At 38.8% G+C, this 14,144-nt stretch overlaps 1 protein-coding gene across 1 annotated transcript; it reads left to right on the forward strand.

Annotated features, from left to right (window-relative positions):
* Positions 1-6,907: 6,907 nt before the first annotated feature.
* Positions 6,908-13,667, forward strand: cxcl12a (chemokine (C-X-C motif) ligand 12a (stromal cell-derived factor 1)). Its single transcript, XM_079686956.1, has 4 exons — positions 6,908-6,989; positions 8,440-8,557; positions 9,530-9,613; positions 11,390-13,667. Exons 1-4 carry the CDS (start codon positions 6,923-6,925, stop codon positions 11,415-11,417), a joined length of 297 nt encoding a protein of 98 aa, XP_079543082.1. The 5' UTR covers positions 6,908-6,922; the 3' UTR covers positions 11,418-13,667.
* Positions 13,668-14,144: the final 477 nt, after the last annotated feature.

Consider the following 14,144-nt stretch of genomic DNA (forward strand, 5'->3'; position numbering starts at 1 on the left):
GGCCCATTAACAACATAGGAACAGAGGAAAATAACTCCAGGCCAACCGACCGCCATGTCAACACACGTCGCACACACACATTAACAACTCCACAACTCCGCAATACAGTTCCCATACTAGAAATAAATGGGTTTTGCCACATGGAATACATTTTATATTTGCACTCACATCCACATTTGTTGTTGTTTCTTAGCATGCATGTGAGTGATAGTATGAATAGGCACGTAGGATTGTGTGTCAGTGCACATGCAAATGTATCTGTACATATAATCCCCTTCATGTTCATTTACGCCTTCGTGAAAAATCACCCTCTAGGTCCCAGCAGGGGAATCACTTCAAAGGCGCCTTGCAGGATGAATAGCATGTAACAATATCTCGTATTTGTTCATGTGAAAGAGGACAAGATACTCTGTCTTCACTCCTCTGCTGGTGCTGTTTCCTCACTCTGATTAATAGGGCTTTGATTGCAGCTACAGACCTGTGCCCAGCGCTGATGGTGGCCTACTAACCTGCTGAGCTACAAAGAAGGCACATACAAGTGACAGTCACGTCAAGCCCGCTCTATCTTTCTGATTGACAGTTGTAGCTTTAACTCTCTCTTTAAATTCTCTTTAGGTGTTTTATACAGTGACCTGGGCATGGAAAGCAGTAAAGAGACAGCAGCTGTGCGGTTACGGCTCAGCAGAGGACTGAGAATAGAAAGACCTGGGGGGTTGACACAAAAGAGGGGTGGCAAAGGGAAAGGGGAAAGATGAGGCTAAAGTTGGGGAAAGTGCTTTCTTTACAATTACACCATGATTCCAAGGTAACTGATCAGTATAGGAAACACGATATGTGCAGTGCGCCAGAGACTGGACACTGTAATGATTGCTCAATGTTAAGGGTTTTGCTTTAATTATTTTCAGGCTGGACAATCTGCAGGTTTGGTTGGATTTTCAACAGGCAGGATAATCGTGTTTTTCTTTTTTGTGCAAATATCATTTTTCTCCACCTCCTCATTAGTCCTTGATGAGTCTCTGGTATGAATTCCAAAATGTAAACACATCTCTTTGGGAGCCTGTGGATAAGGATAGCTGGAGATGGCCTCATACTGTCCCAGTAAAATAAGAACACTTTATTTCATAGTTACATTACTGAACATTTACTGCTAGTCCCTACTGCCAGAAATAAAGCCGATTTCTGGGCAATATGGAGAAAGAAAGATGGGGAAAGCGATAATTGGATAACTGAGTCATTATGGTGTCAGTATTAAATGCAGAACTAAAATTAAGATGATGAAATTATATTCTCAGTTGTAAAACCACACATCTTTCAGTGAAATAACAAGAAACATTGAACTGAGCCCAAAACAAGTCAATTTTAAAATAAATTGTATTTGCATTAAGCAGCAAGGGTTATTATTCACTGTGTCACACCTTAAATTAAGTATGTTGATATGTCTAATTGGCGTTCAGCTGTTTCACTTCCTCACCTGTATCTCTCACAGCACAAACATACCAGCTTAATGGCATGACAGGATCAATGTAGAGGATAACACTTTTGCTTTTTGACACGCAAGAATGAATGAATAATGAAATATTAACAGGCTCCATGTGCCCTTTAAAGCATTTTATCACACAAATGGATCAGGTTTAAAGGACAGCCAAACACATCAACTGTGTGACGATGCTTTGACTAATGTCAGGGCCAAAGAGGCTAAAGGAAATAAGGAAGAAGAAAAGGGGAATAAATGGAGAAAGGGATCATGTGTCACTGCCTTTGTCAAGGATTAAACATGTGGTTGGGACTAAAGCATGAGGCATAGTGTTTGTGTTGTGGTTTTCAGTTCCAGTGACAAAATAAACTGCGATGGATTTTGCTTGTGAGAAAAAGTGTGTTTGCATATGTGAATCTGTCCTATTTAGTGCATGTTTATGTACAGTTGCAAAATGGAAACACACACGTGGAACACCATGTATATACACAGATCCATGGCTCACTGTTCCAGCTTATGCAGATTTGAGAGACTACAATATAGGAACAGAACCAAACCAAACTCCTTTACAGATCAGACTAAAACCAACCAAGACTTTTTCTGCTAAATTGGCCCGGGTCTTTGGATCAACAGCTTAACTCTTTTCTAAATGTTGTGAAGGTGAATCACAAATCTCTTTGACCTGTTGAAAAACCCACTCCAGAGATTTTTCCAAAAATAATCAAAATGATATACGGCAATACATCTCCTTCGATTTATAAAACCCGTAACTGCAAGAAAACAGTATATCATCAGTCTTCAAAAAGCCGATTTTGCAGTGTTACCGTGAACCTTAATGCGTCTCCGGGCTGATTCATGGCTCCTCCTGGCCAACATCACAGAAGCAGCTGAGGAGTTTCTGTACCCGTGGCCGGACAGCAGCAGGTGTCAAACTCTATGGATCCACCACCAATCACCAGCTAGCTCCTCACCAGCTGTAGTTCATGTGGCTCATCGTGGCATAAACTCACAGCTGAAAACATAAGAAAACAGAACATGGGGATTTACTTTGAACTGAGGTTTAATATAAAGTGTTTTGACCAGAGGAAACGTTTATTCACTGTATCTCCAAGAAGTAGCCTCTCAGAATGTAAAAATTCTGATGTTTGTTTTTAATATGACTCGAGTTATATATTATGTATATATGTATATTACATATACACATATTATGTGTTGTTGTGAAACTGGATCTTGATTCTTGTCTCTTTTATGAAAGAAAATATATAAATCTTGAGTAAAATATCTAGGTGACGACAGAAGGATATTGTGTGGTTCGTAAACCCTTTTGAAGGACAAAAGAGAAGATAGTCCTTGAAACCTAGTATGTCTCATTTAAGATAAGGAAATAGATCATGTTAATTAGCAGCAAGGGAAATGCTGAGATATAGTCTGTCTATAAGGGGAACAAAAGCAACACATATTGGTACTGCGACCAGATAAAAATGGGAAATTGTGCCAAGTTATTTGACCTGGAAGTTTGGGTTGAAGAAATTAAATGAGCTAGAAAATGTTTTTTTTCAAAACCTACAAGTGATTATAAAGCCATTGTCCAACACATTGTTTCTCCTTTGATTCAACATCTATGGTTAAAGACTTTGTTGACAGCCCATTGAGGTGGTCCATATGGCGGTGTGAAGGTGCAGGGCTCGTGACTCTCTGGAGGATGTAGAGGAAACCAGACAAAGGCCCAGCCAGCAGGCCCTCAGCCTCCCAGACCCTCAATGGAGCAGAGGCAGAGCCCCCACTGGGGCCAGTTGCCTGTACGTTCTCAAACCAAAGTGTGATCTATGGAAACAGACCACTCCAACATAATACGTTCAGCCATCCATACTCCTGCCTCCTGGGTCACGTGGTCTCTATTTAAAGATGAATAGTAGCCGTGGAATGTTAAACAAGCGATTGGCATGTGACAGATTTATTTTATTTTAACTCATCACCGCCAGCAGGCAGATTCATTTACTGTTGTTGAACAGCATGATGTGAGCTTGTGAAAAACAGCTTGGTTAAAGTGTTTTTATAATGAGACAGTTTGAAGCGTGTGTGTTTAATACTCAGATGTTGTCAGGGTCTGTCTCAAAGTATAATATTACAATGCGTTATTTGTGTGAATTCAAGTGTAAGATCTACTAATATAAATGATCAATAAATTATATATATTTATTTTAAATAACCCTTTTGTTAGAATGAACTTTGCTTTACTCACTATTTACAAGATTGAAAACAGGGAAATTGATAGACAGAAGGACAGAAACAGAACAAAAGAATAATTGATCAAACATTTCTTAAATGCTCTTAAGGTTTTCAAAGTTCTAAAAACCCTTGAGGACACCTGCTATTCGTTCTGACCTTTAGAGAAATACCTAATGTTTGATTTACACCATGTTCTTTGAGATTACAGCCAGGAATGGCTCATGCAGAGAGCAGGAGATAGACCCCTGAAGAGAAGACCTCCGAGACGGATGGGCCACAGAACACCACACCACAAGTCTTGTCAGCTGAGACAAATATACTGAACGCTGAACAGGTGTGAGTAAATCATAGCAGGTAGCTTTATGTTCAGTGGATCTGCACCTTACATGATCAGAATCACATCATGCAAACCCACATATAAAACGTTCACCTTTTCACCCCAAAACTCCCTAAAAATGTGAATGTTCCTCAATGGTTTCTTTCACTTTCTATTTAGAAGAATATTAACTTTTTATGCGAACAATTCCAGATGAGAAAGAACCAGATGTTCAACGTGGGAATATACTCCAAACTCGCAATAACGCAATTGAAACAATAGAAAGTAAATATTTCTGATTGCGACAGATATGTTGAAATACTTGGATGTTCTCTGACTTCTCTCCGAGGACATGTCAGAAATTGGACCCCATTTACAACTTTCATGTGTGTGTGGATGTGTTTGTTTGTGTGTATGTGTTCAAATTACTTCCATTTGTATTTGTGATTGCGCAAACCACACTGCACACGTTTGTTGTTTGTGCAGCTCACAAAGGTTTAGGAAGGCATACAGAAGCGAGTGTAAAGTGTGTGTTGTAAGGACATGTCAGGCATCCTGTGTGAGAGCCCACAGGTTCATAGGCTGTTGTAATCTGGGCACTTTGATCTGAGACCCTCTGAAGTCACCTTTCACTCCAAGCTGAGAAAACCTTACTCAAATAGTTTGACTTTCAATATGCGCTCTTTTAATTTGGTTCGTTCTTAGTTTTCATTCTTAGTTTTCGTTCTTAGTTTTCGTTCTTAGTTTCACATACTCAGGCACTAACACACACTCACTCGTACACACACTCACACATGTACACACACACACACACACTCACACATGTACACACACACACACACATACACACACAGGCACACACGCACGCACACACGCACGCACGCACGCACGCACGCACGCACACACACACACACACACACACACACACACACACACACACACACACACACACACACACACACACACACACACACACACACAAACCCATTGTGGCCTGTGAGTAAGTCAATATGTGTCCATTATTCAGCTGTCAGCTGATTCTGCTCCTTGCATCTCCTGTCCGGTCTCCATGGTATCATCTTATACAATTGTTTGAGATCCGAAACACAGAAAGTCCATACACCGCGTGGAAAACTGCTCGAACGAACACAAAATAATGTGAAAACTTTGATAGAAGTACAGGCAAGAGCTTGTGAAAACCTTTATAATCCTCTTTAATGTACATTCAGTCCCTAAAACAGATATTATCCCTAAAACGAGTTTTTGTACTTAACTTATGATACAGGCTGGACGCATTAAAACACACGTTTTAGTTATTCTTCTTGAATCACCATGTTTCATGCATTTTCATGATAGAGTGTGCTGTCGGCAGGTGGTTTGCTTTCCCGCAGCATTGTGATGAGAGAATGTGTCACAAATAAATGGAAAAAGAATAGAAAAATACAAAACAAACCACTTATGCACATTATTCACCCTCTGTGATTTACAAAAAAAAAAATGGGGCACAACAAATCATGAGCTTGTATACATATGAGCTTTTGTTTTCTGTGCAAAATTTCCGAATATATTTATATTGTGGCACTGCATTTAGTTGTGTGTATTTAAATTGAACCTGCCTGTAATAGTATTTCATGAATTAAATTAAAGCAACATTACCCAGTGTGTGATCGGAGAAAAAATAGTTAAGGCTCATTCATGTTCCCCAGGACTTCTGATACACACAGACAAAAGTACACATCTACATAATACACATGCAAACATATGGACTGGAGTGAAAATGAAAGCCCAACTTCTGGAAAGTTTCTTCACATCTGCATCCTGTTAACCACGCTAATAATATCAAATACAACAGTGAGGATGTTGTGCATACACAGATTTGACATTTTAGCATGCTGTTCAAAATCAATTGTTTAGGGATTCACTTAAGCTGAGAAGTGTTTTATTCCTTTCCAAACACAAACTAGGAGGTGTGTGTGTGTGTGTGTGTGTGTGTGTGTGTGTGTGTGTGTGTGTGTGTGTGTGTGTGTGTGTGTGTGTGTGTGTGTGTGTGTGTGTGTGTGAGTGTGTGATGTTTATATCTCTTCTCTATTTATTGGAACCATCAATGCAACAGAACACTCGACTGAGTCCTCTCCGCCTACATTTTTAGTGGTTAATTAATTTGGGGCTGTGAACCCCCTGAGAAGACAAACCATGACTGAAAACAAACATATGCATATAAAATGTCTCCGGTTTCTTTTTAGCCTCAGCAGCAGCAATGGAGCATGTTGCGCTTAATATGTGTTTGCCTTGTGAACATATTTTGTATTTATCACCAAGAAAAAACAAGTGTGTGTGTGCGTGTGTGTGTGTGCGTGTGTGTGTGTGTGTGTGTGTGTGTGTGTGTGTGTGTGTGTGTGTGTGTGTGTGTGTGTGTGTGTGTGTGTGTGTGTGTGTGTGTGTGTGTGTGTGTGTGTGGAGTGGGGGGTCGTGGTGGTTAGATGCCTCTATTGAGTGATGTGCGTAATTTAGTTGTCAATTTTACCCGAGTTCGCACCAAAGAAACAGGAAACAACTTAACAAAATAAAAGCATACAGGTCAAACAGGTGACACCAGAGCCCCAAAACACTGACATTTACGAAACAATTTTTCAAAACTAAATCTTATTTTCTTTCGCTTGTTCGTAATTTGTTGCATTAATTAACGTGATACTCTTTGTTATGATGACAAAACCATACGGCGCTGAACAAAACTATTGCCCTCGTTTATTTTATTTGTCTGCCCATTACCGGAAGTTTCCGCTGTTTCTTCATGCTGGCTTGACACATGGTGCGTAATTTAAGACTCCGGCACGGTCCCGTCTGTCACAGCTCCTCTGGACTTTACTCTGAGCAGGATCAAATCTCAGTGGCATTATCGCAGAATGGATATCAAGCTGTTGGCACTCCTGGCTGCGCTCATGGTGGTGATATATGCGCCTCCATCACAAGGTATGAACATATTTTCTGGCTTGCTGTGTTGTTGAATCAGGTTTATTTAGATTTGTTTTTTTGTTTTTTGCAGCTCTTGAGTTATTTTTTTTATCCGCAAATCATGAGGGGTTGATAGTCACCCTTTGCTATAAGAGAAATGTTTTTAAAATTCATCAGTTGAGAAGAATGTCCAAAATCTCCATTTCACACATTTCACTATACATTTATAGATATAATACTATAAGTAACCCTGATAGAGTTTGCATTATATTTTATTTATTTATGCAAATCGTGTCATCGAAATGTTTAAATGTTAGTGACAAATTATCAGCAATGTAATTCAAATGCCAAAATTAAATTACATATGGATAAAGTGCTAATATTGTCTGGATTATTGACAACCGTTTAACTTTATCAAAACATATTTAAATTTCAAATCCCGTAGTTTAATATGCATGAGCTTGTTAGGAAGAGGGGGAAAACATTTTCCGCCGTGCGTAAAGCACCAACAGGCTGCTGCCCATGTGGCTCTCCACGTAAGAAATTCCCAGTCGGATCACCGATCACTGTGTGTATTTGTTCTGCTCTTTGTTTTCATTTAATTACGCGCAAATGAGGCAGCTAAAAGACAAAGCCGCAGCTAGTCTACATGGCGACATCAGTCACCTAAGTTAAAGGTGTTTCCTCCTTTATCATGGAAATAACGTGAGATTCTGTGTAAAATAATAATTAGCATAGATTTTAATCTAACTTTTTACCATTTGTGTGATCTTAATTTCTCTTTAAAAATAGTAACTTTATGTCCTTGACACTCTTCCACCAACTGATTCTGAGTAACTTCATTTGTTTGCCATCACTGTTAGTTAAATAAACGTGGAAGTGGTGTCATATGGCTTTCAGGAAAAACAACATAGTCCTATTTGTTTTTCCACATTTTTATCAAACTGAACATCTTTTGAAAAGCTTGAAACAGTTTGTAATGGAAAGTAGGCTTACGCACATCCATCATGAAGTTTAGGGACCACACAACACTTCACATACAGCATGTGTGACTGAAAGAGCTCAGTGTTTGTGGAAGTCCTGTTAACAAATGTTTTCTACCTCTGCGTGGGCTATATCGAGCAATTAAGAAAATGCAGTTAAAATGTAATTCTGATCAATGCTTGCTATATCTTTCTGACCCTGTTGGCGATAAATGGGTGTACACATAAAGGATGAATGCACAGTAGAGTTGCCGTTCATTTGTGAAGACTTATTGTGGCTCTTTCATCTGAGGATGTTTTATTTAAAATACTATGTCAGAAATTATTTAGAGCTCATTTCATGTTTGTGAGAATCATATTCTAACCAAATGTATGAAGTAGTGTCCCAGTTTTCACACAATATCATAACAGTTATCAAAAGTTGTGTATTGGTTTAAAATGACGCGTCGCAGTAATGGTAAAACTGGTCCTCTTCTTTTTCTCAGCAAAGCCTATCAGCCTGGTGGAGAGATGCCACTGTCGTTCCACGGTCAACAGCCTCCCACGAGGCTACATCCGAGAGCTCAGGTTCATCCACTCGCCCAACTGCCCCTTCCAAGTGATGTGAGTATTGTTTTAACGCTGGCATGTTTTGCACCCTAGTCTTAAAAAAAGTCAGACAGGTTTCCTCCTTGCTGGACATTTCTCACCATCAATCTCAGAGATGTGACAGGCCAGAGAAAAGAGTTGTGCATGCATGTGTACACACACGCCCCTCTGCCACTCGCTTTCACATATATGCAGAGAAAGTATTTACCACAAGCTCAATGACGCATCCACAGGAAGTGCTCCATCTGAGGATTAATGAACGTGAAAGGGTGGTGGAAATTGGACGAGGTTTTGTTTTCAACAGGAAACCAATAACTGTGGGTTTGGTTTGGTTTGTTGGCTTGTCACACAGCGGTTCTTTCTTGTGCTACGTTTACAATGTTTTGGTCTGATCCTATTCATTGTAACTTTTCATGTGTAGTCAATTCAAAGTGTGGAGAAACATTCGCGCAACATTTGTTGCAATAGACTAGAAAACATGAGGAACAGTTAAGTGTGCAGGAAATATAATTGGAAGGTCTTAGAAATACACATATAGGAAGAGGGGGAAAATATTTTTCATTACTTAAAAACAGGACGTATGCGCCAAAGGAGGCATGATCTCCCACATAGAGACATATGATCCAGTCTTGACCGATTCTGTAAATAACCATAGGGTTATGCTGGATTTAGAAAGCTTGCAGACACACGTTGAAGGATTGATTGCTCCTATCTTCATGTACATACATTTTAACGGCGCATTAATTAGGTAGTTCAATCAAGGGGAATAATTAAACATAAGGGATATGATCTTTAGCTGCAGCTATTCGGTTCAAAGTGTGATTGTTCACTGCTGTGAAAAAGGTCTCTGTGTGTGTCAAACTAACTAATTCAGTCTGTTTAATAGCAATGTGTCAAGAAACCTGAAGTCACTGAATTTGCACCCTTTCATCTTCAACCGAGGCCTAATGACAGAATACTGAACTCTTTCCCTTATTTTCTGATCAGTGCTAAGCTGAAGTCAAACAAAGAAGTATGTGTGAACCCAGAGATCCCGTGGCTGAAGCAGTACCTGAAGAATGCCATCAAGAGGTACGTCTCAGTAACACATATTGGTTTTGGATTGTGTGTCTGCTGAAATACAGGGTTCTGTCAGCTGTTGTCAGTTTCTAACCTTTAACAGAAAAACTTGTCGGGAGAACCGTAAAATCACTTCCACTGTAAAGACATTTAAAGTAAAGAATGCAAAAGCACAAATGCGCATTTGGACATCAAGCCTGTTGTGAGAGTTACACCTCTTAATTGCCCAATTGATATTGTATCCGAAACTTTAGACATGCTGGTACATGACCCAACAGGAGGCTGATTCTACTCACACAGACAAACTATTTGCTTGACGTGGGATACCCATACACCACACACATTTTAATTTAATCTGAGGTTATTAAAGTGCAGTTATGTGTTCACCCTTGATTATCACTGTTTATGCAAGACACTGGTTTAATGAAATATGGACCACAAACTTTACAAACAGTGTTTCAACTTGATATGGGTGTAACTTGCCTTTCTTTAAATTAATGCAACAACTTGCAACTAAATTCATGATAAAGTGTGTCTAAGATTGAGAGGGCCAAAAGTCATCGCCAATATAAACAGTCTTCATCCTGTTCATAGAAAGAAGACACTTTTCTGGAATAGTTGGCACCTTAATGTTTATAGAAGGGATAAAATTGCCATCCTGAACTCTGTGCATTCATATATTTCTGAAAATCGAGCATCCCTGTGGCGGGCAGATGAAAATAAGTCTGAACTGTATCAGATAAAGAGTTTGGGGATGCAACACGTCCTGTTTTTACAAAAGGAGAAAACTTAATGCACTCCTAATCAGAGAGGAAGTTAATGCTCCAAACCTTCGACTAACACTCTGTGCCGCGGTCAGACTGTCTGTCCCAATGATGGTTGTGGAGACTTTGACTTGTGTGAAGTGTCCCCTGCATAACAAAACAGACAATGTAGAGAGTAGACGGTGGTCATTCACAATGGATCAGACCTAATGTGTTTCCAATTACACATACATAGGAGGGAGGAACCTATTTACAATGTGCTTAAAGAAACACGATTGTAAGCCCTGCATTATGCTACCCTTTATTCAAGTAAATAAGACCATGATGAGCCTTTTTGGTGGTGGAAATGTGTCTCTGCAATTACAGAGTTGTATTCCAAAGTCAATAATTAAACTGCCCACCCATGCTCAAATGTTTGTATTGTTAATATACGGTTTGAGCAGTGGGGTGTGTATATCACTGAGCAGCAACTGCTGTTATTTAGAGTTCTGCAAAATTGCATAATTTCGTATACAATTCATCAAAACATGTTTTATGCAGTTTCCAGGTCCAAATAGCTCTTTTTGGAAAGAAGAAACAAGCAAATGACCAAAAGACCTTGGAGTCAGAAATGGCCAACTGAATTATGTGCTCAGAGCGACTGATTTACCAGCTACAACCGAAAGCAGGATAAAGTCAATAAGCTAAAAAAAGCTCTTGATTGCAGTCAAAACATTTTGGTCCTATAAACTTGAAGCAGCTGTTATTGATCGAGTATTCCGGGACAGACTATTTTCTAAATGTTGGCATCAACTCTTTTCCCGTCATTACTGAAAATATACTCATTATTTTTTCAATAAGGTGTTTTTCACACCCAAGTGTTTGTACAAATGAACATGATACAAATGTTGTTTGTCACTCAGGAGTTATATTTCGTAATTGTTTCTTGCAGGTATTGACAGCATTCTAAGTCGGCAACCACTTTCAGTTCCATTTGCATATCTTTTTCTTATAAAACTAATATCAATTAACCTTTTCCTTTCAGAATGAAGAAATCCAGACAGGGCCGCTAAAAACTCCAGGATTGTTCCTCATGAGGCGTCACTGAGGGTCAGAACCATCACAATATATAACATGTAATACGAGATTATCTGGTATGTTGAACAGCACTTATATCGGCTGCCATGCTGCGGCCTTTTGAATTGAAAAAATCTGCAACCCTTCACCGTGAACACACCCGCCTTCACCATTACCACCCTCACCGTTTATAGAGATTATAGAAGTTATTAATTCAAAGTGAAAATATACCTGTGAGTGTGTGTTTTTCTAACTATAATGTATATACTTTTTTTTTTAATGGACATCAACAGTAAAAATCTATTTTTGGAGATTGTTTCGTCCCTCTGGCCTTTCTGTCATTTGAGAAAAAGGATGAATCCTGGTGTCATAATGTGAGATAGTTGTAGGTCAGATGGAGAAGTTAATATCCCACTTACAAGTAGCAGAGTCCTTTCATCCACTAAAGTAGCAGAAAACCATTATCATCCTCAACGTGGTATCTGCTATCCGACTTTTCTCTGGTTTGAAACTGAACAAATAAAGAACAATGTAAGTTTCTCATCTGAACACAAGCAGAGTCACAGAGGTTGCCAAGTCGTATTTCATTTCCCAAGTTAATTGGCACCGTGGAATTTCAATGGGTGCCAGCTACCCCCAGACTGAATATAAGATGCATAAAAGATCCTAGTAAAAATGGCCATTAAAATGTTTTTTGTGATGGAAATTAGGATGCCAGAAGAGCTTGAGCTGTTATGTGGCTGTGTTTACGCGACCCTGTGTTATCCAACATGCCTGGGTTTTTTCCTTCTTAGAAAGAAGCAGAACATCTGGATCCCAAACCGTTTAAATTGGATGACCAATAAGTATACATTTACTGGAATCATCATGCTGTGTCACTTAACAAGAGACGGTAAGAACAAATGGTGATAGTCACCGACCACAGTATGGGGTCTTACCATATTGGTGTCAAAAAGCCGGATCCTGATTAAAAACTCTCACTGTTACCGCATCAGTAGTTAAAATACAATGTTACAATGAAAACCACAGCAGAGAAAGTAGTATTACTTACAATTAAAGATGACTGTCGTTAAGTCATGTGAATAGCAATGCACTTTATATCTGATGTATTCATGTTTTAACAACATCATTTACTTTGAATCACTAAGTTTGCTCATTAAATTCTGACTTTTGTCTTTTTTTATGTTATTCATGCTGTTTCCATTCTTTTCTATTCCTTTCTGATCATTGAATGTGAAGCTGCCTTTTACTGCTAAACATTGGGAGAAGTTTTCATATATTCATTTAAATCTTTTTGTCACATGTACAATTCATATTATACAAATGTTTTATTTTTGTACTCCTTTGCATTTATGTATTAAAACTAAACATGTAAATGAAGGAACTGTACTCTCACAATTGAGTCTTGCAGCCTACTTTTTATTGCAGTGCTTGTATGCATTTGGCCAGTAAAAAAGCGAATCTTTAAAAACTGAATGGTTGCCAATTCAACGTATGCTGTCCTATAGATATAACAAGCCTTTTGGACACTCCCATCAGTTGCCCACATACACACAGTCTGGTTAAGTGGCTCTTTTTATCTTTATATTCGGTGCAGAGCAAGCCTCTCCAGAGCCAGCACACAGCTGCTGTAATCTTACTGTACCAGAGGGTCAGAGGCTACATCTAAAGACTTTGATGTGTGAACATGTGTTTAGTTTTATTCACAAGTGCATAGGAAAGGCAAGGACAATGATCCTGCCTGTTATTTTACTATTAACTCAACAAGCCACCATTAGGAAAACATTAGCAGTAAAAGGGATGAACTTTCAACTTCCCTCTGAGGGCATTTGGGGAGGCGGAGCACAGTAGTTTATGTGATGAGAGGGGCCTGCTGATTGTAACATCGGGGGCAGATAAAGGGCTTGGAGTGGCAGTCAACAATTTGTCTATGATTAGCTTTGAAGTCCGGTTTAAGAGGGATAAAAGCAGAGTCAGCACTCTTGAGTGAGATAACACCATTGATTAAGCCACTCATTTAGCACTGGTGTGTGAATATGGAGTTGAAATTAATCAGATATAATCACTATGTAAACTGATATCACTGCAGGAATCTCCAGGTAGCAACAATTATTTCCCCTGAGTAATGTGAAGATTGGGCAGCTTTATCATGTAACATTTGATCAGACAGAGCACAGATCTTCATATATTTGAGTGTTACCTTTTTGTACTCTGAGTAAACCATTAAAACTTAAATACACATACAATTGCTTGTTCGTCATTTGCCTTTTATCCTCAATATTTTATGTTTTACATTATCATTGATCTGTGTGGGTTGCACAAAATACAAACATATAATATGTCCTCTAATAAAAAGCAGTTGTTTTTCTAATAGTTCCTAATTTATTGGGTTCTTTGGATCACTGCCAGCACCCACCAATAAGACCATGCAGGCAGTGTTACTGGTTCCATGGAGTCTGAGGTGTAGTAAAAGTTACATTTTATATGCACATTACATTTAACTGTAAATGTGGGAATAAAATGCAGGAGAAAAGAAAGCATTGCGTTGCTTGTAAAATAAGCTGACTCATGCAAAATGTTTCGTCTCACAAAACCGTTAATTTAAATATTTTTAGAGGTTTTTATAACAAAGAGCCTGTGGAACATACATTATTTTAGTTACAGCACATCAAGTTCACTGAAATGTAACAAAAACATGATAAAAGTAATTATTGGCAGATTTA

Source organism: Notothenia rossii (genome assembly GCF_949606895.1).
Source record: "Notothenia rossii genome assembly, chromosome: 6".
Taxonomy (NCBI): domain Eukaryota; kingdom Metazoa; phylum Chordata; class Actinopteri; order Perciformes; family Nototheniidae; genus Notothenia; species Notothenia rossii.